This window comes from Camarhynchus parvulus, chromosome 28, assembly GCF_901933205.1.
Source record: "Camarhynchus parvulus chromosome 28, STF_HiC, whole genome shotgun sequence".
Classification (NCBI taxonomy): domain Eukaryota; kingdom Metazoa; phylum Chordata; class Aves; order Passeriformes; family Thraupidae; genus Camarhynchus; species Camarhynchus parvulus.
The window spans coordinates 1,158,802-1,181,278 of record NC_044598.1 but is presented as its reverse complement, the minus strand read 5'-3'; the positions used below and the strand labels follow the sequence as shown (position 1 = coordinate 1,181,278).

At 68.6% G+C, this 22,477-nt stretch overlaps 3 protein-coding genes across 4 annotated transcripts; all 3 read right to left on the bottom strand.

Annotated features, from left to right (window-relative positions):
- Positions 1-3,868: 3,868 nt before the first annotated feature.
- Positions 3,869-8,540, bottom strand: FSD1 (fibronectin type III and SPRY domain containing 1). Its single transcript, XM_030966525.1, has 13 exons — positions 8,477-8,540; positions 7,647-7,754; positions 7,445-7,576; positions 7,225-7,326; positions 6,585-6,607; positions 6,257-6,378; positions 5,717-5,926; positions 5,520-5,618; positions 5,267-5,426; positions 5,111-5,190; positions 4,549-4,800; positions 4,254-4,342; positions 3,869-4,174 (listed from the first exon to the last, which is right to left on the bottom strand). Exons 1-13 carry the CDS (start codon positions 8,486-8,488, stop codon positions 4,070-4,072), a joined length of 1,494 nt encoding a protein of 497 aa, XP_030822385.1. The 5' UTR covers positions 8,489-8,540; the 3' UTR covers positions 3,869-4,069.
- A 3,079-nt stretch (positions 8,541-11,619) lies between these two features.
- On the bottom strand, positions 11,620-14,656 carry SHD (Src homology 2 domain containing transforming protein D). The gene is made up of 7 exons (XM_030966953.1): positions 14,581-14,656; positions 14,456-14,529; positions 13,805-13,889; positions 13,513-13,725; positions 13,072-13,201; positions 12,573-12,692; positions 11,620-11,858 (listed from the first exon to the last, which is right to left on the bottom strand). The coding sequence occupies exons 1-7, from the start codon at positions 14,654-14,656 to the stop codon at positions 11,672-11,674; spliced, it is 885 nt and encodes a 294-aa protein (XP_030822813.1). The 3' UTR covers positions 11,620-11,671.
- Positions 14,657-15,705: 1,049 nt separating this feature from the next.
- Positions 15,706-21,897, bottom strand: YJU2 (YJU2 splicing factor homolog). 2 transcript variants are annotated; one of them, XM_030966539.1, is made up of 8 exons: positions 21,805-21,897; positions 21,188-21,288; positions 20,789-20,933; positions 19,416-19,550; positions 19,032-19,213; positions 18,524-18,644; positions 17,358-17,529; positions 15,706-16,423 (listed from the first exon to the last, which is right to left on the bottom strand). In XM_030966539.1, the coding sequence occupies exons 1-8, from the start codon at positions 21,826-21,828 to the stop codon at positions 16,326-16,328; spliced, it is 978 nt and encodes a 325-aa protein (XP_030822399.1). In that variant the 5' UTR covers positions 21,829-21,897; the 3' UTR covers positions 15,706-16,325. The 2 variants fall into 2 exon arrangements, with proteins under 2 accessions (XP_030822399.1, XP_030822400.1); XM_030966540.1 differs by lacking the exon at positions 15,706-16,423 and adding an exon at positions 16,457-17,192.
- Positions 21,898-22,477: the final 580 nt, after the last annotated feature.

Below are 22,477 nucleotides of genomic sequence, written 5' to 3'. Positions count from 1 at the left end.
ACGGGGGGGCTCAGCCCCGCGCCGGTCACGGACCCCCAGCCCGGCGGGGACCCCCGCCCGCCGCCGTTCTCTCCCCGGGAGGGGCACGGGGGACACCGTCACCGGGAGCGGGAGCGGGAGCCTGTCGGGGGGCGCAGCCCCGCACCTGCTGCGTGCGAAGGGAGGGACACGGGGGCTCAGCCCCGCACCGGGGATGCCCCGGCCCCGCCGGGACTCCCGCCCGCCGCCCTTCGCCCCGCGCCGGGCGGGGCCGGTACCGGGAACTGCGGCGGCTCCTGCGCGGTGGCGGGGATGGAGCGGCCGGTGCCGCTGCCCCGCGGGACCCGGCCCCGGGCCCGGCACTACTACGAGGGCTTCGTGAACAAGCGGGGGCCAGGTGATCAGGTGGGCGACACCGCCGGGACCGACCCCGGCACCCGGGACCGACAGCCGGGACCCCCGAGACCGAGCGCCAAGAGCGACCCTCGGGGGTACCCAGGGACCCCGGGACGGCTCCTGGGCACTGTCCCCCCCGGGACCGACTCCCATGTCCCCTCAGCCGCCCGGGGCCACCGGCTGTGCTCCCTGCCGAGCCCGGTGGCTATGCCCGTGCCGGCTCTCGGTGCCGTTTCCCTGTTCCCGATGCCGTTTCCCTGTACCTGGTGCCTTTTCCCGGTTCCCGGTGCCGTTTCCCTCCTGTGCGTTCCCGATGCCGTTTCCCTGTACCTGGTGCCTTTTCCCGGTTCCCGGTGCCGTTTCCCTGTTCCCGGTGCCGTTTCCCGGTTCCCGGTGCCGGTGCAGAGCTGAGCCCGTCCCTCCCCGCAGGGCTACCGGAGGGTCTGGGCCGGGCTGCGGGGGCTCAAACTCGCCTTCTACAGGGGGCCCCAGGACCACGAGGTACCGGGGCTGCTCCGGGGGATCCCCGGGCCGGGACCCCCGCGGGACCCCCCGAGGCTGGGACCCCTCAGGGTGGGACCCCCGGGACGAGAACCTTTGGGCGGGACTGGGGGGGCTCCCCCAGGCCGGGACCTCCGGGATCTGCTGGGGCTGGGACCCCCAAGATTGGGACCCCCCCTCCTGTCCAGGCCCTGGAGATGCCCCTGGGGCAGGGCCCCCCCAGGGTGGGACCTTCAGGTGACACTGGGGGGACCCTGCTGAGGGTGGGGGTGTCCCAGGGCCGGGGGTCCCACCCTTGGGTGCCCCCAGCCCCTGGAGCTGCTGGACCTGGGCGAGCTGGTGACCATGCAGGCCGAGGACGGGGCGCTCATCCTCAGGCTGAGGGGACAAGAGGTGACAATGAAGGTGAGGGGCAGCCATGGGGGCCAATGGGGGTACCTGGAGGGGGGGTCTGGGGGTACAGAGGGGACAGGATTTCAGGACTGGGGGAATGAGGGGACTGGGTTTTGGGACAGGCACTGCAGGGGGACACTGGGGAGTGGAAGGGGAGGATTTAGGGACACAGAGGATTTTGGGACTGGGGAGACTGGAGGGCACAGGGGGAAGGACTTGGGGGTACAGGGGATGCACAGGGATGGCGGGTTTTGGGATTTGGGGTCAGGTTTAGAGGGCTGTGGAGACCTGTGTGGGGCACAAGGGACAGGGGACAGGCCACCCTCACGTCCCTGTGTCCCCTGGCAGATGGAGAGCTGGGAGATGCAGGAGATGTGGCGAGGATTCATCCTGACCATGGCCAAGGTGGGCGCGGGGCTGCCCGGGGGTGCCGGGGTGACAGGGACCCCTCAGTGCCACCAGCCCGTGTCCCCCCGCAGATGAAGATGCCCCGGGACCTGGCGCTGCTGCCCGGACACACCTTCCAGCTGCTGCAGGCTCTGCGGGAGGAGCGGCAGAGCAGGGACACCGCCGTGGGTCCAGCCACCTCCGTGTCACCGACAACCACCGTGTGTCCGGCCACCCTTGTGTCCCCGGTCACACCCGTGTCACCGACCACCCCCGTGTCCCCGCCACCCTCGTGTCCCCAGCCCCTCTGAGCCGTGAGTCGGGGGTGTCGGGGGGTCCCCATCCTCCCTGGGGACCAGCGTGGCCAGCTGGGGGTGCCTCAATGTGGCCGGGCAGGGCTGGGGGTGACAGGGGGTCCCCAGGGTCCCCAGCTGCTTTTTCCAGGTGACTCGAGCCGAGGCCGAGCGGCTGCTGGAGCGCAGCGCGGCCAGGGGGAATCTCCTGCTGCGGCCCGGGGGACACGGCCAGGGCGTCTCGGTCACCACGCGCCAGGAGCTGCGCGGGTCCGTGCGGGGACACCGGGGGAGGGGGGTGGCTCAGGGTGGGGGTCCCCATGGGGTGGGGGGTCCCAGGGTGAGCGGGGACGCCTCGGGGGGGTCCCGGTTCGGCGGGTGGCCCCAGGGGGGGGGTCCCCGTGCGAGGGGTCCCGCGGGCTGTGAGTGCCCCACAAAGGGGGTGCCCAGCCCCTGAGGCCGCCCCCCCGCAGGACAGCGGTGCTGAAGCACTACAGGGTGAAGAGGGAGCCCCAGGGCTACATCATCGACCTGGAGACGCCGGTGAGTGACACGGGACAGGGACCCCGACCCCGGCGTGGGACCCTTGGGGGCACCCGAGGGACTGGCACCGCGTGGGCTGTGCCACCCCAGGGAATCACCCAAGGGTGGCACCAAGGGGCTGGGGTCCCCCAAGGGCTGGGGCTCAAGGAACAGGGACCCCCAAGAGAAGGGACAGGGAACCCCTCAGCTTTGGGATCCCCGGGAACTGGGACCCCCAAAGAGCTGCAGCCAAGGGGGTGGGACCCCCCACGCAGGGCCTGGGGCGGAGGGCAGGGGATGGGGGGCGCGGGGGGGGCCCCGAGTGACGCCCGCGTGTCCCCAGCACCGCTGCTCGTCGCTGGCAGAGGTGGCGCAGTTCTTCGTGCGGAGGAGCGAGGGCAGCCTGCGGCCCCTGGAGCCCGAGTACAGCTCCCAGCTGGGTGGGCACGGGCTGGGGGCTCGGGGGGCTGGGGGACACTGCTGGGGGTCGGGGGACACTGCTGGGGTCTCGGGGGACACTACTGGAGTGTCGGGAGCAGCTGTGGGATGCTGGGGGGTGTCCAGAGTACTCGGGGGTCTGGAGAGCTGAGGGGCAGAGCTGCTGGGGTGTCTCAGCCTGGGGGGCTCAGGGGGGTCTGGGGGCTCAGGGGGGTCTGGGGGGCTCAGGGGGATCTGGGGGGGATCAGGGGGTTCTGGGGGGGCTCAGGGGGTGTCGGGTGCAGACGGAGGGTCCGTGACCCCCCTGCTCTGTCCCAGAGCTCGTGCCCATGAACGGGGACCCTCCCCCGGCTGCGGCCGCGCCCAGGCCGGCCCCGAGGAGGGGCAGGAGCCCCCCCGGTGCGGGGCTGGTGCCCGAGGAGCAGCTCTACATGAACGACCCCGGTGAGGCCGCTCGGGACCGCGGGGAGGGGGCGGGGAGGGGGCACCGAGCCCCCCTGGCCACGCTGTCACCCCCCGAGCACAATGAGGGGACACGGTGGGGGGACACGGGGTGCCAGCATGGGGACACGGGTCCTGCCACCGGCTCGGGGGCAGTGGGGAGGAGTGGGGGGTTCCTGGGGGGCAGGGGGGGCAGGGGGATTCTCTGCCAGGCGCTCACAGCCCCCCCTGCCCCGGCACAGGGAGGAGCCAGGAGCTGCTCAGGGAGCCACGGGAAGCTGCAGCAGCGCCAGGCTCCGTGGTGGGGACACTCTGGGGACCCCCCCACCTCAGGGAAAGCTGTCCCCAGTGTCCCCAGTGTCCCCGGGCCTGGGGTGACACTGGGGAGTGGGGGGAACCCCCCAAATATTTGTAAATAAAGAACCCTGTGCCCACCCAGCCCCGTCCTGCTCCTGGCACCGTGGGGGTGTCACAGGGACCCCAACCCCCCCGTGCCCCATCCACGGCCAGGTCACACCTACATCCCGATTTATTCTCCAGGCCAGAAGCAGCTCTCGGTGCTGGGGGGGCAGCGAGCCCCGGCGACACGGGGGGCACGGAGTGGGGGGGCCGTGGGCAGCCCCGGGGCTGGCAGAGCCCCGCGGGCAGCGCTGGGGGTGGCAGAGCCCCGCGGGCAGCGCTGGGGGGGGCACGGGGGTACATTCAGTGCTGTGCCCGGCTCAGGGCAGGCTGGAGCTGCTGGCGGTGCTGTTGCGCTTCTGCAGGCACCGCACGGCGCTGGGCACCTGCAGGCCTGAGGTCACCTGGAAGCTGCCACACCACACCTGGGGACACAGCGGGGGCTCAGGGGGCTGCGGGCAGCGCCGGCAGCCCCCCGGGACCCCCGGGCCTGATCCCCCTTACCATGAAGGCCGGCAGCACCGGCTGCGAGAACTTGGCCTTGAAGGTGTGGAGCAGCTGCTTGGTGCGGGCGTTGTAGAAGGACAGGAAACCTGTGGGGATGGGGGCAAGGGTGGGCACGGGGCGGGCACAGCCCTGGCACAGTGCCTGGGGTGGTGGCAATGGCCACGGTGGTGACAATGGCCACGCTGGTGCCCATGGCAGTGACAATGGCCATGGTGGTGCCAATGCCCATGGAGGTGGCCAGGGTGGTGCCAATGCCCAGGGAGGTGCCAGCCCAGCCCCAGCCCAGCCCCACCTTCGTGGAAGTTGCAGTAGACGCCGATGCAGTCGGGCACGGGCACGTCGAGCGCCTTGGCCTTGTTGTTGTGCTTGGCGCTGAAGCTGACCTGCAGCCAGTTGTTGAGGTGCAGGCACCAGGACGCCGGGGTCTTGCCCAGCTGGTCGAACTTGCCCAGGCTGCGGTAGGCCACGCCCACGCCGAAGGCTTTGCTGTCGCGGTCGTAGCGCACCTCCCAGTAGTGCTCGTCGCCGTCGATCAGAGTGTCCCCTGCGATCAGGGTGTCCCCTGGGCACGGCCACGGCTCTGCCCGGGCCACCCGCGGCTGCCCCACCCTGTGCCCACCCTGCCAGGGGTGTCCCCTGCCCCCCTGGGTGCCCCCTGTGCTCTGATCCCTCCGTGCCCCCTCCTCACCCGCACCCCTGGGTGCCCAAACCCCCACACCCCTGGGTACCCCCTCCTCAGTCACAACCCCTGGGTACCCCAGTCCCCCACACCCCTGGGTGCCAAACCCCCCAGTCCGGGTGCCCAAACCCCCAGTCCGGGTGCCCAAACCCCCCAGGCCGGCTGCCCCTCTCACCCAGCACCGTGTAGGACTCTGCAGTGAAGCGATCGCGGCCCCCGCGGCCCAGGGACATCCTCTTGGGCGACTGCACCACCCTGGCACACAGGGACGGGGCAGGGTTGGCGCTGCCAGGCCCAGAGGCCGTGCCGGGGGGCCCGGGGGCGGCGTTACCTGGCAGGGGAGTTGGCAGGGGAGGCCGTCCTGCCCTTGCCATCCTTCTCGCGGGCCTTGACGTCCTGCAGCTTCCCACCCGTGGCGTCCCACTCCACGCTCAGCTCCTCCACCCGCAGGTTCTGGTGGCACGTGCTGGCGTCCAGCCGGAACATGAACGCTGGGGACAGCCCCTGTCAGCAGCGCCCGGGCCCCCAGCACCCCGCAGGGCTGGCACGGGGGGCACACGGGCGCCTGGCACCCCCGGACCCACCTCTGGTCTCCAGAGTGACCGGCTCCGAGAACTCGCCCGCCACCGCCTTGTTGCACGCCCGCACCCGAAAATTCATGTACTTCATGTCAAACTTGAGCCCTGTGGGCACAGCAGGGTCACAGGCTGGGCCACCAGGAGGGCACTGCCACCCCTGTGTGCCCTGCAGAGCCTGGGCCGGCGGCAGCCCGTGCCCTCACCAGTGAGGGTGTACTCAGTGCCCTTGATGCCCTCGATGACCATCCAGGGCTGGTCCTCCTTGGCACGGGGGGGCCCCTCGAAGTTGGTCCTGCGGTACTCCAGCACATAGTGGTCGATCTTGCTGTCCTCGTCGGGCATCCTCCAGGCCAGGGTCACACAGTTATCGGCCACCAGCGACTCGGCCAGGTCGATCTCGGGGGCGCTGGGCACTGCCCGCAGGAGCAGCCGTGCCAGTGTCCCCCCTCCCTGCCACACAGGGGTTCCCCAGCACTCCCAGGCACCCCCAGGGCCCCCCACAAGCTCAGCAAGTCACAGACCTCAGGCATGGCACCCCTGGCACCCAGAGACCCCCAGCACGGCCCCACTGCCCCCTGGGCACAGCACCCAAACCCCTCATCCCTGCCCCCGTCCCTGGCACCTTCCTGCCCCTCTGGGCAGGCACCCCAGGCCTGGCACCGCCCCACGCTCTGCCACCCTCCCCGGTGCCAGGCTGGCCGTGCCCTGCCCTGTCCCCCTGTGTCCCCCTGCCCTGGCAGTACCTGGCAGGAAGGCCAGGGCCTGCAGCAGGCGCCGCTCCTGGGCGAAGTCCACCATCAGGTGGCTCATGTTGTCACTGACCTTGGCCTTGAGCGACAGCCGGAAGGCCGGGGCCATCGTCACACTGTGCCAGGACGGGGACAGGGCTCAGCGGGGCCGGGCACCCCCTGCCCTGCCGGGCCCTGGGGAGGGTGGGCACAGCCACCCCAGCAGCCACAGGGCCACCCCAGCACCCTCAGGACCACCCCTGTGGGACCCTGGCTGTGGGGAGGAGGAAGGGGGGGAGAGGAGGAGGAGGGGTTAGTGGGTGGGGGGCTCGGGGGGCCGTACCTATCCTTGATCTGTTTGGCCGCCTTGTGAGCGCACAGGGAAAGAGGAGGAGAAAAGCAGCAGTGAGGCAGCAGAGCCGGGCACAGGGGGCACATGCGGGACCTGTACCAGCTGTGGCACCCAGCGGGACAGCATCCCTGCATCCCACAGCATCCCACAGCATCCCAGAGCATCCCTGCATCCCAGAGCATCCCTGCATCCCACAGTATGCCAGGGTATCCCACAGCATCCCACAGCATCCCAGAGCATCCCTGCATCCCTGCATGCCACAGCATGCCAGGGCATCCCACAGCATCCCACAGCATCCCAGAGTATGCCAGGGCATCCCACAGCATGCCAGACCACCCCTGCATCCTGCCATGGTTCCCCTGGCACAGTACCCCCTGGCACAGCATCCCTGTGCCCCCCCGTGCCCCCCATGGCCCTGCCATGGTGCCCCTCTGTGTCACCCTGGTGTCACCTGGGGTGTCCCCTCTCCCACCCAGCCCCCCCAGGCACAGCCAGCCCAGCACGGCCCCAGCACAGAGAGAAAAGGCATGCCCAGCCCAGGGTGGCATCGAGCGGGGCACAAGGGGGGGTCAGGACACCCCCAGTGTGGGGACAGCAGGGCAGGGCCACCCCTGGCACCGCGGGGACCCACCTGGGAGAAGTCTTGGTGGTTGGCCGTGCCCAGGGCCTGGTTGGCCGCCTCCAGCAGCTCCTCGGAGCTCTCCAGGGCCTTGGAGCAGGCCACGAGCTGGGCCTGCCCGGGAGGGAGGGCACAGGGCAGAGCTGGGGGGTCCCGGGCTTGGGGGGCTCCGGGCCAGGGGGTCCCGGGCCTGGGGGGCTCCAGGCCAGGGGGGCTCCGTGCCGGGGCTCACCTGCAGCTCGTAGGTGCGGCTGGCTCGCTCCTGCTTGATCTTCATCACCATGTCCTCCTTGAGCTCGTCCAGCAGCGCGTAGAGCGACTGGAACTCGGCCTCCAGGTCCTGCTGCGCCCGCGCCGAGTTGGCCTGGGCACAACGGCGGGGCCTGAGCGGGGGCGGCCCGGCGCGCCCCGGGGGCGGGGGCGGCCGGGGCTACCTCCACGTTCTGGAGCATCTGCTTGAGGGAGTAGATGAAGTTCTGGATCTCCTCATTCTTCACGGCGAGCGTGGTGATGATCTTGCGCAGAGACTCCTGCCCGGCGCCCTGCAGCGGCCGTCAGTGCCCGCGGGCCCCGCTGCCCCGGGCCCGGGCCCGCCAGGCTGTGCCGGGGCCGTGCCAGGCCGTGCCAGGCCGTGCTGGACCATGCCAGACGTGCCAGGCTGTGCCGGGCCGTGCCGGGCCGTGCCTGGACCATGCCAGGCTGTGCCGGGCCGTGCCAGGCTGTGCCGGGCCGTGCCAGGCGCCGCGGGGACCCGGCCAGGCTGCCCGGCATGGCGGGGCCATGACTTGGCAGTGTGAGTGTGAGTGTGAGTGTGTGAGTGTGTGAGTGTGAGTGCGAGTGTGAGTGTGCCAGCCCCGAGCCCCCTGCTCCCGTCCGTGCCCCCCCAGCCTTCCCGCAGCCCTCCGGTGCCACCCTGAACCCCTCAGCCCTCCATCCATCCTCCACACCTGCGCTCCTCATCCCTCCCTCTCCATCCCCTCTTCCTCCATCCCTCCTTCCTCTTCCTCCCATCCCTCCTTCCCATCCCTCCATCCCCACTTCCTCCATCCCTCCCGCCCTTCCTCCTTCATCTCTCCCTCTCCATCTCTCCCTCCCTCCCTCCACCCGTCCATCCCCTCCCTCTCCATCCCTCCCTCCCTGCACCCTCCTCGTTCCATCCTCCATCCCGCCCGCCCTCCCCGCTCCATCCCCTCACTCCCCGCGCTCCCGGTTCCTGCTCCGTGCCCCGGTTCCTCCCGCCGGTGCCGGGGGGTGCGGGCCGTACCTGGTCGCCCATTCCGGGCCGGCCCCGCCGCGCTCGGCCCCGCCGACACCAACAAAGGGGGAGCGGCGCCCCCGCCCCGCCCCGGCCCCGCCCCGGGCCGGCCCCGCCCCGCGCCCCGCGGCACGCTGGGAGTTGTAGTCCGGGAGGGGAGGCTGCGACCCCGGCGGGTGGGGAGCGCCTGGGCCAGGGCTGGGGGTGAGGAGAGGGGGGGACACTGTCACCCCGCGGGTGGGGGGGCGGTGGGGACACTGTCACAGAGCGGGCGGGGGGCCCAGATCAGGAAGCCTGACCCCCCCAGCCCGCTCGGGGGGCAGGAGGGGCTCCCCTGCTCCGGGGGATCAGAGGAAATCCCCCCGGGGCTCCTCCCCAGGCTGGAGCGGAGCCAGGATCAAGGTGGAGCCTGAGGAGGTGCTGGCATCTGTCCTCACTCCGGATGGTGTCCCGGATCCCCGTCCCCATCCCTGTCCCCATCCCTGTCCCCAATTGCATCGTTGTCCCCATTCCTGTCCCCATCTCTGTCCAAATCCCTGTCCCATATCCCTGTCCCCATCCCTCTCCAAATCCCTGTCCCCAGTCGCATCCCTGTCCCCATTCCAGTCCCTTTCCCCCTCCCTGTCCCCATCCCTGCCCAAATCCCCAGCCCTCCGCCCATGTCCCCACCTCCCCCCCCTCCCCTTCCCCCGGTGCCACTGTCTGTCCCTGTCACCTCCCTCGCTGACAGGGCCGGAAGCCACAGTGTCACAGCGAGCTGGCCCAGGTGACGCAGGGCCAGGAGCTTTGGGGACAGGGACAGCGTGGGGCTGCAAGCCCTTGGGGACACAGCCCCTCGGAGGGGGGGGGCTGGGCTGGCCCCGGAGGGGGGATGTGGCAGCTCGGGGTCCTCATCCCCCTCCTTGGAGGTGAGTGGGGGACAAAGCTCGCTGGGGGACAGTGGGGACAGTGGGGACAGTGGGGACAGCGCCTGGGACCCCGTGGCGGTGCTGTGGGGTTGGGGACAGGCCACCCAGGGGACACTGGGGGGGCACGGGGCTCAGGCTGGCCCCTGTGTGACAGCCGGGGTGAGGGGGACATCTGTCCTGGGGGGAGACCAGAGAGGGGCTGAGGACCCAGAGGGAGGGACAGACATGGGGACAGAGTGGGTGACGTGGCTGTGGCAGGGGGACAGGAGGTGACACTGGGCGTGGATGGGGAGGGGACAGGGTGGGGGGCACACAGCGTCAGTGGGGACAGGATGGGGTGTGTGGTCAGAGGTGACAGGGGACGCGTGGGCAGCGAGCCTGGAGTGTCCCTGTCCCCCACGCGCGGGGTGGGGTTTGGGGGTGCCATCCGTCCATCCATCCATCCCCTGTGACCCCGGGGTCCCATCCGTCCCCCCCTGACCCCGGGGCTGTCCCCACAGCGGGCGCCCTGCGGGTGACCCAGGAGCCGCGCGAGCTGCAGGTGACCGCAGGTGACACGGTGGCCCTGCAGTGCCAGGTGGAGGTGGCCGAGGGCAGCGCCCTGCTGCGGGTGGAGTGGCTGCGGGACGGGGGGCTCGGGGCGCTCTGTGCCACCCGCCTGAGCCTTGGCACCCCCCTGTCCCCGCTCCCCTGTCCCCGCCGCGCCCCGGGGGGGGCACAGCTGGCCTGGCACCCCCCCCGGGCCACCCTCAGCCTCCCGCAGGTGCGGAGCAACGACAGCGGGCGCTACGTGTGCCGGGTGACCCTGGAGATCCCGCGGCACGACACCGCCACCGGCAACGGCACCGAGCTCCGCGTCACCCCCGGTACCGCCCGGGACAGCCGGGACTGCGGGGGCCAGGGGGGACCGGGGAGGTGCCACCGCCGAGGGGCCTGGGGGGTCACTGAGGGTCCCCAGCAGGGCGGGTGGGGCCCCTTGGGGGACATTCCGGGGGGGGTTTGGGTGGCCACAGTGAGGAGGGACTGGGACAAGGGACTGGGACAAGGGACTGGGACAGGGACATCTCTGACTCTTTCCCCTCACCGCAGCAGCTCTCGGAGGACATCACACAGGTAACTGTGCCCCCTGTCCCTGCTGTGCCCTCCACCCCGTGTCCGGTGTCCCCGGGCCGGGGGTGACCCTGGGCTGTGCTTGCAGCGCTGCTCTGGGCTCTCCTGGCGGGCCTGGGGGGCACCGTCCTTCTCCTGGGGATGGCGCTGCTCGGCCAGCGCTGCTGTCACAGGAGCCCAGGTAACCCTGTCCCCGAAATCCCCTCCCCAGCACCCGAACGCCCCCTGACCCCAAAACCCCCGCCCGCCCCCCCGCCATGCCCCACTCCAGGGCACCCCGTGTGTCCCCCGAGGGCCCTGGCTGACAGCAGTGACCCCCACCAGGCGCTGCGCACCCCGACTCGCCCATCTACCTGAACGTGGGGTCCCCCTCGGCGCGGGGCGCCCCAAAGCCGCCGCCCCCCGAGCCGGAGCTCAGCCCGTACCGGCGGGAGCCGCGGCGGGCCCGGGGCCCCCCCTGCCCCCCCGGCCCTGAGGGTGCCTCACAGCGTCCCCCGGCTCTGCCTTGCTCAGGAAACCCCCAAAAAAGGTGTTTGGCAGCATCCTGTCAGCCGGCTCTGCGTCCTCTGTGTCCCCCCGCCCCCGGGCCATCCGGTGCCATCCGGTGCCATCCGGTGCCCCGCCGGCCACCGCACGTGGGCAGCTCGTGGTCACTGTGCCACAGGGGTGACAGGTTCAGGGGAAACCACTCTGCTGTCCCCTGGGCTCTTCTTGCATGGTGTCACCCGGCACCGGAGGAGGGGTGGGAAGCAAAGGACCCCCCCGGGGTGGCAGTGCCACCTCCTTGTCCTGCCTTCCCCAGGGACACCACAGAGCTGGGCACCAAGATACACCAGAGGCACCCATTCCTGTCCCTGTTCCTGTCCCCATTTCAGTCCCTGTCCCCATCCCCATCCCCATCCCATTATCCCATCCCCATCATCCCATCCCCATCCCCATCCTCATCCCCATCCCATTATCCCATCCCTATTCCCATCCCACCCCTTTCTCCTCCCTGTCCCCACTCCTGTCCCCTTTCTCTGTCCCCATCCCTGTCCTAATCCCCCGCTCCCACATCTCCATCTCTGCCCAAAATCTCCTCCCCAAATCCCCGTCCCCGAATCCCGCTCGGAGGCACCACAGCGTCCCCGGCCTGGAGTGACAGGGCGGTTTAATGGGGCGGGGGGCGCGGCCGGGGGTCCCGGGCTCACAGGGGCTGCACGGCCACGGGGTAGAGCAGGGACAGGTGGCGGGCACCGCGCACCGGCAGCGCCCGCGCCGTGTAATGCCCCACGGCCGCCGGCACCGACGGGAAGGCGGCCCCGGCCCGGCCCAGCGTGAAGTGCTGCTCCCGGGTCCGCGTCAGCTTCACGTGCACGAAACCCTGGCTGCTCCTGCGGGACAACGGGAAATGAGGCACGGGAACGGGAGAATGGGAGAACGGGATAACGGGAAATGAGGCACGGGAACGGGAGAATGGGAGAACGGGATAACGGGAAATGAGGCACGGGAACGGGACAACGGGAACAGGACCGGGAATGGGAGAACGGGAAACGAGGCATGGGAACGGGATAACGGGGTAACGGGAAATGAGGAAGGGGAACAGGATAACGGGGTAACGGGATAACAGGAAATGAGGAATGGGAACGGGAACAGGAACGGGAACGGGATAACGGGATAACAGGATAATGGGATGGGATTGGATAATGAGATAATGGAATGGGATGGGATGGGATGGGGATTGGGATAAAGTGGGGATCTGGACAGGGATAAGGATGGGGACAGGGATGAGGAGCAGGGTGGAGGCTGGGAAAGGGAGCAGGACAAGGATAGGGATGGGGTGGGAATGGGAATAGGGATGAGGACTGGGATGGAGATTGGGGCACAGATGTGGACAGCAGTGGGGATGAGGACAGGGATGGGGACCCCACTCAGAGCAGGGGCAGGGGGTGGCACTACCCAGGTCACCTCCAGCCTGTGCCATGCATGGGGACACGCCAGCACATCCCCACGGGGCTGGCACAGCCAAACACGGATCCAACCCACACTCCCAGCCTGGCATGGCCCTGGCATGGCCCTGGCAGGGCTGTGCCCATGTCCCTGCTCACCTGAGGGACAGCGAGTAGTCCTCGGGGCTGGTCTCGCAGTCCCGCACCAGGAAGCTGCCCTCGCGGCACAGCGCCAGCAGCGTCTCTGCGCCCGCCCGCCCGATGGGGCCGTGGTACCAGCTGGGCACAGCGGGGTCACACGGGCACCCTCCGGGCCACGGGGCACCCTCTGGGCCACAGGGCACCCCCTGGGCCATGAGGCACCCAGCCATGCCATGGGGCACCCAAACAGCCTATGGGGCACCCAACGCCATGGGGCACCCAAACATGCCACAGGGCACCCAAACAGCCTATGGGGCACCCAGCCACGCCATGGGGCACCCAGCCACACCGTGGGGTACCCAACCACGCTATGAGGCACCCAACCCCATGGGGATTCACCCAGGACATGGGGCCCTCCACACCCCCTGGGGACCCATCCATGTCAGAGGGCCCAACCACACCAAGGGACACCCTTGACCCCACAAGGAGCCACCCCAGGGGACGCCCCCAGACTCACGCCTGCTTCTCCAGGGGCAGCGAGGTGTCCACGTGCCTGGGGCTGGGGGGGCAGGCGGGCCGGGGGCCGCGGGGGGAGCGCGGCAGCGGCCGGGACAGGCTGGGGGAGCGCTCGGGGCTCTCAAACTGCACTGCGGGGACAAAGGGGCGTCACCCAGCTCCCGCGGTGCCGCAGAGGAACGGCCCAGAGGCGGCTCTGCCCTGCCGTGGGGTCCCATTGCAGGGCCAGGAACGCTCTGGGGGTGCCCATGGGGGGCACAGGGAGCTGGGGCGGCAGGGGGACATGGGGGGGACCCCAGGATGCTGGGGGATGCTGAGGTCCAGATCTGTTACCCATGGAGGCTGCGGGATGTAGGGCTGGGCGACCCTGGGGGTGTCCCCACAAGGAGGAGGGAGCCAGGAGCGGCGCCCACCCCGCGGTGGCACCCGGGGACGCTGTCACCTGCGAATGCCCGGGAGATGTGATCCTTCTTCCACTCCCAGGGCTGGTCGTACTCGTCGGCCGGGCGCTCGTCGTCGCGGGGGAGGCGGCTCTCGCGGGCCGGGGGTCCCCCCGGGCCGTCCCCGGCCGTGTCCCACTCCTCGGAGGGGGTGTCGTACAGCTGGGGACCCCGGCGCGGCCGCCCCCGCCGGCCCTCGCCCTGCCGCGGGCAGCCTGGGGACGGGAACGGGGCGGTGGGAGGCGCCCGGGACCCCGCGGGGGCGCTGGGGGTGCCCGGGCTGTCACCACCCACCTGCGGCCTCCTCGTCGCAGCCGCCCTCGGGCGCCGGGTCCTGCTCCCCCTCGAAGGGCTCCGAGTATTCGCTCTCACCGGGGCCCTGGGGGGGGCTCCGGGTGGGACGGGACCCCCACTGCCCCCCCCGCAGCCCCCCGGTCCCCGGGGGCCCTCAGGGGACCCTTGGGGCTCCCACAGCCCGGCACGGGTGTCCCCGGCCCCGTGTCCGCTCCCGCCCACCCGGTCCCTTTGTCCCCCAGCCCCTCTCCCCCTCTCCCCTTCGCCCTCTCCCGGTGCCTCCACCGTCCCCAGCCGCCCCCCAGTTCCCCCTCCAGTGACCCCAGCTCCCCCCTGGCTGCCCCACTGCCCCCCCGACCCCTTGGCTCTCCCCGGTTCCCGCTCCCCGCTCTCCCGGTCCTTATTCCCGGCCGCTCTGGCTCCCCATCCCCGTTCCCCATCTCTCCCCATCCCCTCCGCTCCCCAGCCCCCCCCGTTCGCCGCTCCCCGCTCACACCTGCCCGACCCCCCCGCTCCTCCCGGTGCCCCCCGTTTCCCCCACCCGCTGCCCCGCTGCACCCCCGGTTCCCCCGCCGCCCTCCCCGCTCCTGGCGCTTGGCTGCGGCTCCCGCCCGGTGCCCCCCGGTGCCCCCCGGTGCCCCCCGGCCGTACCTGCTGCAGGCGGCGGGGGCCGCCCCCGGGCCCGCGCCCCCCACCCGCACGAGCCGGTGGCGCGGGGAGGCGGCGGGGCCGCGGAGCGCGGCGGCGGCGGCGGCGGCGGCGGGGGGCCCCGGGACCGCTGTAGTCGGGCTGGGGCGGGCGCGGGGGAGCGCCGGGCCCCCGGCCCAGGTACTCCCGGAGCCACTTGGCCATGGCGGGGAGCGGCACCGGCAGCGCCGGGACGGCCGGGACCCAGCGGCACCGGCACCCGCCGGGACCCCCCGCCGCCGCCGCCGCCGCCGCCGCCGGAGCCGCTTTGTGTCGCCGCCGCGCGCGGCGCGGACCGGAGCCCCCGGAACCCCCCCGCGCCCGCCTCGGCGGGGGCACCGGCACGGGGGGGGCGAGACCACCGAGGGGACACCGGCAGGGACAGCGAGGGCGACACGGCGGGACCCCCCCCGAGTGGCGGGGGGCACCGGGACCCCCGAGTGACACCGGGCGGGCCCTCCCCGCGTGATGGGGCGGGGGCACCGGGACCCCCGGACCGCGGCGATGGGATCCCCCCCACACGGGGCTGGGGGCGTGCAGGGCTTTGGGGGGAGCAAGGACCCCCCCAGCTCCATCCCCCAGCCCGGGGAGCTCGTCCTGGGGGCACGGGGGGCTCTGCTACCCCCGGCCGCGGGGTTTGGGGGGCTCAGGCACCACACGGTGGGGGGCAGGAGGTTGGGACCCCCCAGCCTTGCCCCAAGTCCCCTGCTGGCATTGTCTGTGCCCAGAACAAAGGGGGCACTCCCCTCTCCTTGGGGTCCCTTCTGGGGTCCCAGCTGGTGCAGGGGGTGGTGACAGCTGGGCAGTGGGGGACACATCTGGGAGGACACGGCCTGAGACCCCCCCTCATGCCCCCCCAGCCCCGGGCTGAGCCCAGTGGCCAGCATGAATATTTGAAGAGGCTAATTAAGGCATGTGCACAGAATGCTAATTGGGATGGGGGGGCTGGGTTTCTGTCCAGCTCTCCCTGATGCCCCAGAGCCCCCCCGGGCCCCCCAACCCCTCTGTGAGGGCGTTAATTAGCCAGAGGCTGCTCAGCAATTAGAGGTGGGTGCCTTGATGAGAGGGCAGTTGATGGCCATGGCTGAAGAGAGCCCCACTTGGGGTGGGTGGGCACTGGGGGGGTCCCTGTCACGGGGGTGGGGGTCCCTGGGGCAGGGTCTCACAGTACAAATGAGTCTCTGATGAAGATGAAGCTCTGGGATGAAGCTCGGATCTGGCTCTGCCCGATCCCATTTATTCCGGAGCTGTGGCTGATGAGCGGTGGGGAGGGCTTTGTCCCCGAGCTCCTGGGGACATCTGGGGGGGCTGCTGGTGGCAGGACAGCCCTGTCCCCGCACTGAGGGGCTGCAGGAGCCCCCGGGGGTGTGCAAAGGTGGCACCTGACACACCCCGGGAAGTGAAGGAGGGGGGCTGAGCGCCCACCTTCCCCTGCACCCCGGTGGGAGGACAGCCCCAAGGTCCCCTTCCTGCTGAGGGGGGGTCAGGACACCCCAAACCCGACCTGGGCACGGTCACTGGGCGGGGTGAGGGCAGTGGCACCCCCAGAATGGACACAGCAGAGTCCTGAGCAGCCCTGGCACTTCCAAACACGTCCTGGGAGCAGGGCTGGGACCCAGCAGGGGCTGCTGCAGGGAAACTCCTTCCCTGCGCGCTGCTGCTGCTGCTGCTGCTGCTGCTGCTGCTGCTGCTGCTGCTGCACGGCCCGAGGCGGCAACAGCGGCGCCCGGGACGCCGCGGGCCCCTGGGGCGCTTCCAGAGCAGCAGGGAGTGGGGACAGCCCCGTCCTGCCCGGTCCCTGCCCTGTCCCTGCTGTCCCCGCCCCGCCGGCTCCTCAGTCGCTGGCGCTGCCCTCGCTGTCCGAGTAGGCTCCCAACAAACCCAGCGAGGACGTGGCTGCTGCTGCTGCTGCTGCTGCTGCTGGAAGCGAGCCTGGAAGGGGAGGGAGGGAGAGGATCTGGTCAGGTCCAGCCTCCCCAGGGCAGCTCCCGGTGTGGGAACGCCAGCCTGGATGGAGCCTCATCCCTGAACGGACCCTGAGCTCAGGGAGGATAAATCAGGGGGACAAAAAGCTCCTGCAGCCCTCGGCTGAGCCTCCCTCCTCCACTCTGCAGGGAACACCGAGGTCTGGGACCCCCTTGTCCCTCCACAGCCCCCCGGGAGACTCCAGACCCTGGAAAGGGAGAGAGGAGCCACTCTGGGCTCCCACCACGCCAGGGGACAGCGGCCAGGAGCAGGAGGCTGGGGGAGCACAGGGACAAGGGGACACCTCCCAGAGCTGTCCCTTCCCAGGGATGCCCCGAGGGCAGGGGGACTCACTAAGCCAAAGGCTCAGGATCAACCAGCCCAGAACAAATCCATCCCCCACGTCCTTCCCCAAACCCACGGCTCCCCTGGCTTGCTGGGCAGCTCACTGAGGGGCTGGAAAACCTTCCAGCTTGTTTTGTGGTCCTCAAAGCTTCCCAGCTCCAGCAGTGAGGCTGGATTTATCACCAGGCCCCAAACCAAAGCAGTTCTCCTGCTGTTCCATCCCTATCTCGCTGTTGTGACGTCCCCAGGGCTGTATCTGGTGTTTTGGAGCTCCTGGCCCTGCCAATCTGTCCCCAAGGCCGTGGCTGAGAGCCAAGAGCCAGGAGGGAGCCTCAGCTTCACCAGGAAGTTCGTGGAAATGGGGACAACCCTCTGTTCTCACAGGAAGCTCCTGGAAATGGGGACAGCCCTCTGTTCCCACAGGAAGCTCCTGGAAATGGGGACAGCCCCCTGTTATCACACCACCCTACCAGAGACCCCAGCCCAGGCTCTGAGCACGGAGCCAACCCCGCCCAAGAGGTGTCAGAGCCCCCCGGGCCCAGCCAGGGCCAGGTACCGGTGCTGGCCGCGGTGCCTCTGCTTTCCACGCCGTTTTCCAGGGCAGGATCTGCCTTCTCCTTCTCCCTCCTGCGGGCCACCAGCCCTGCCAGCTGGGCCTTGGTGCTGAGCTTGCCCACGCTGCGCTCCCAGCTCTCCATCCTGGGCTTCTTGCTCTGGGGCTGGGGGTCCTGTGGGCACAGCCAGGGTCAGGGGGCTCCAGCTTGGAGGGGATTGGGGATAAAAGCAGCAGAGACACCAGGAGAGGGGCCTGAGGGGGAATTCTGCCCGGCAGGGATGGCACAGGCCGGACAAACGGGGATGTGGATCTGCAAAGCTGCCCCTGGAGATCCACGTCCCACTGCCAGAGAGCTCAACCCAGCCTTGGGATGGCCCTGGGTGCTGAGGAGGCAGAGAAAAGAATCTTAAAGGACCTTAAAGCCCATCCCATCCCACCTTTCACTATCCCGGGTGGCTCCAAGCCCTGTCCAACCTGACCTTGGACACTTCCAGCCACAGCTCCTCTGGCAATCTGCTCCAAAGTCTCCTTAAACCCAACCCAACCCTCCCCTGCCTCAGTTCAGACCATTCCCCCATGTCCTATCCCTCCCTGCAGGGTAAAAGTTGTTTTCTCTGTGTTTTATCAGCTCCTTTCAAGGCCACTGAGCAGCCCTGGGTGCCTGCAGGTGGCCCAGCCGTGGATCCAGTGAGTCTGAGTGCCCTGGGCACAGGGATTAGTGCCAGGCCAGGGACCACGGCTGGGATTAACCCCGGGCACGGCAGCTTTGATCCAGCCCAGCAGCCCCGGGGCAGGGCTGTTTGTTGGGATAATCCCTCCCCTCCAGGCCGGGGCTGGCAGCTCTTTTGTTCTGCCTGAATGCACAGCCCAGCCCAGAACACTGAAATCCTGCCTGAAGCAGCAGCAGGGCCCAGCAGAGCTGTTCTCCCCGAGGAAGGGAGGGTGGGGACAGGATGGGGACAGCTCCATGCCTGCCTTTGTCACCAGCCCAGCCTGGAATCCCCAGAGATCCCGGGCTCCTCTCAGCCCAGCGCACTCGGCCTTTGGGAGCTGCTCAGGCGTGACACGAGCCTGGTGTCACCCAGGGAGGGACACAACGGGCACACAGAGCGCCAGGCCAGAGCAGCGGGGCTGGGGAAGGGCAGGGCAGGCTGTGCCCCTCTCACCTCCTGCAGGATGTCCGTGGGTTTTGTCTGGGCCCTGGGCTTGGGGCGGGCTTGGGCCGGGTCCTCGTCAGAGTCGGAATCCACCAGGAGCCGCCGGTTCTGGGCCTGCTCCAGCATGGCCCTGCTGGGACACAGGAGTGCTGCGGCTGGATCCATCCCACTGCCAGGCCCTGCTCACTCCAGGGCACCTGGGAGCAGCACAGGAGCCTCGGGATCCCCCTTCCCAGGGGGTTCTATGGGATCAGGTTCAAGCCTGAGGGGTGGGAGCACTGGGATCTGGAGCTCCAGCCCAGAGCGGGGACTGTGCCCATGGGAGGACTGAATCCCCCCCAGCAGCCCAGATCCCACAGAATCCCCCCCAGCAGCCCAGATCCCACAGAATCCCAGCCTGGTTGGCTTGGCAGGACCTCCCACTCCTTCTCCCCGAACACTTTGCCAGGACAGGCTGGGATCTCCTCTCACCCCCCCAAATCCTGGTCACTCAGCCCCCCTCTCCCAGCCCCCTCACTTCATCTCCTGCTCGTCCTCCTCCTGCTCCTTGCGCCTCTGCTCCTCCTCCAGCTCCTTGTACTGCTTCAGCATGGCCTCAAAGTCCACGTTGGCCTGCCGCTGGTTGAGCTCCTTCAGCTCCTGCAGGTTCTCCAGGACCTCCATCTCCAGCTTGGAGTCCTTGGTTCGGTTCTCCAGGACCTGGGTGGGATAAGTTGGGATATTTGAGGCAGCAGAGCCTGACAGAAGCCCCCAACCAGCTCCCCACGCTGGATGAAGCGCAAGAGGATCCTCCCCATCCTCATTTTTGGGTAGGACAGGAAAGCCTGAACGGCTACAAAGTCACTGCTGTGGCTGGGGAGGGTCAGGTAGAGCGGCAGAGGTTCCCCTGCAGCCCTTGTACCTTCATGGGATTGTTGAGCTCCTCCTCTTCCCTCTCCTTCTGCATCCTCTTCTCCTCCTCCTCCAGGAGCTTCTCTGCCTGGAAGTTCCTGGTGGCTCCGTGCTCCATGGTGTAATCCGTGTTCTCGGGGTCTGTCTGGGGGGGAACAGCAGCAGAAGCACTGAGGGTGGGGATCCTGCTCCAGGCAGCCCACAGGCACCCCCAGAGCCACACAGCCCCCAGCTCCATCAACTGGCCAAGGGCTGATGCAGCCAAAACCCCACCCTGAGACTCGGCTGTGGCGTTTGTGTGCTTTCCCAAACCCACCACGCTCTTTAATACATCAACCAGAAAATCTCAGATTAGTGAACAAAAACCCCACTCCATCAGCCTTTGCTGGGCAGGAGAGTCAGGGAATCATGGAACTCCCTGAGCTGGAAGGGACAGCAGCTCCTGCCTCTGAAGGGGACAGCCCCACCAACCCCATTGGCCAGAGGCTCCTGGCAGCCCCCATTCCCTGGGGGAATTCAGCACCCCACCACCCTGGGAAAAACCTTCCCCTGATCTCCATCCCAAACCCCTGGGGAAAAACCTTCCCCTGATCTCCATCCCAAACCCCTGGGGAAAACCTTCCCCTGATCTCCATCCCACCACCCTGAGGGGAAAAAACCTTCCCCTGATCTCCATCCCACCACCCTGAGGGGAAAAAACCTTCCCCTGATCTCCATGCCACCACCCTGGGGAAAACCTTTCCCTGATCTCCATCCCACACCCCTGGGGAAAAACCTTCCCCTGATCTCCATCCCACACCCCTGGGGAAAACCTTCCCCTGATCTCCATCCCACCATCCTGGGGAAAACCTTTCCCTGCTCTCCATCCCTGGCACAGCTCCAGCCTCTCCCTGGTGTTGAATTTGCAGCAACCCCGACGAGGGGAGAGATGAGGGAATCTGACTCCGTGTTCTTAGAGGGCTAATTTATTATTTTATGATCTATATTGTATTAAAGAATGCTATACTAAACTGTATAAAGAGTAGTGAAAGGATACAGACAGAAGGCTTAACAAGAATGATAATGAAAACTCTCTGTCTGCCAGAGTCTTGACACTGCTGGCTGTGATTGGTCATTAAATAAAAACAACTCATATGAAACCAATCAAACAGCCACCTGTTGGACAAACAATCTCCAACCACATCCCAAAGCAGCAAAACACCGGAGAAGCAATCAGACAATGATTGCTTCCCTTTTTCCCTGAGGCTTCTCAGCTTCCCAGGAGGGAAATCCTGGCGGAGGGATTTTCCAGAAGTGACAGTGACACCCTGGGATGCAGCTGGAGCTGAGGCCAGGCTCACCTTGGAGGTGATCTCAGCCAGGCTGGGGCTCAGGGGGGCTCACCTTGAAGGTGATCTCAGCCAGGCAGCGAGTGCACTTGATGTAGAAGCGGAAGATGGGCAGCCCCAGGTAGGACTCGTTCTGCACCGTCTCCTTGCGGGCGTTGAACTTCTTGCCCTTGTAGATGTACTCCCCACACGTCTTGCACCTGGCCAGGGGCAGGGAAACGTCCACAGGGGGCAACAGGGATGGGGTGGGGGATTTATGGGGTGGCCAGGATGAAGGAGGAATTGAGAATCTGACTCTGTGTCCCTGCTCCTGGCACTGGGTGGGCTTTGAGGCCCTTCCAACCCATGCCAACCCCTCCCAGGGGTGACCCCACGGCTCCAGGGGTGACCCCATTATTCCAGGGGTGACCCCATTATTCCAGGGGTGACCCCACAGCTCCAGGGCTGCTCTCACCTCATGTTGAAGGGAGCCATGAGCCTCACCACGTACTGCCGGTCCTTGGGCAGCTTCAGCTCCGGGATCTTGGCCGGATCGAAGTCCGGGGGGTAATATTTCTGTGGAGAGAGGAGATCTGGGAATGCTGGGAGTGTTTCTATGGACACAGAGCGGATTTGGGAACGCTGGAGCACCGGGAATCTCCTCACTCCCCACAGCTCCGCCAGGAGGCTGCAGCCAGGTGGGGCTCGGGCTCTGCTGCCAGGGAACAGCGATGGGATGAGAGGAAGCGGCCCCGGCGGGGGTTTGAAGCGGATACCGGGAATTCCTTCGTGGGAAGGAATCGGGTTCATAAACTCTGAATGCGCTGCCCAGGGGGGTCTGGAGTCTCCATCCCTGGAGGTGCCCAAGCACGGCCTGGACGGGCACGCGGCGCTCGGGGCTGGGGACAGGGCGGGCACCGGGCACAGCTGGGACTCGGTCCCGGGTCTTTTCCAGCCTCGATGATCCCGGGATCCCGAGCGACTCCCGAACCAACCGGGACCCCCCCAGCGCCCTCGGGGAACCCTCCCCTGGCCCCGCCCGGCTCGGGACGCTCCCCCGGCCCCCTCGGCGGGGATTTTTCTCCAACTCACGTTCAGCACTTTCCGTTCCGACATTGCTGCGGCTTCTCCGAATCCCCGGTGCTGCCGGTGCTGCCCCCGCGCTCCTCGCCGCTTCCGGGTGTGGCCCCGCCCCCTCCGCCGCTCATTGGCGCAGCGAGCCGCTGCCTCCCCGATCCTCGCCTATTATTGGCTGATCCAGCTGCCAGTCAAAGGATCCGCCCACGGCTGTTGTACAACTCAGCCAAGAGTCCTCCGGAAAGCCGCGGCCTCACAAGGGGTTCCGCGCATTCTTCGGTCCTGGCGGGCGGCTGTCCTTCGGCTGGGGCAGGGGAACCCCGGGGCTGCGACGTGGGGCAGGGGAAGCCTAGAGCTGCGATCTGGGGCTGAGGAAACTCGGCTTCCTCACAGCAACACGGGATGTGGGCCCCGGTGTCCCCTGATCTCCCCTGACGCGTACTCATCATGTAGCTAACAGTCCCCAGACAGTCTGGTTTGTGTTTAAAACGTCACGTTCTTTCTAAAAACCGAGGACTCTGAGGCCTGTTGAGTTTGCAGCCGTTTTTTTCGCTCACTCCACTGAGCATGCGCAGCCTGTGGCAGCCATGCTGTACGGCACCTCCGCACTGCGCATGCGGCGTTGCTGTTGCCGCCATTCCGTACAGCGCGCCCCCCAGCGCGGGCAGTCCCAGGTGCCGCTGCCGCA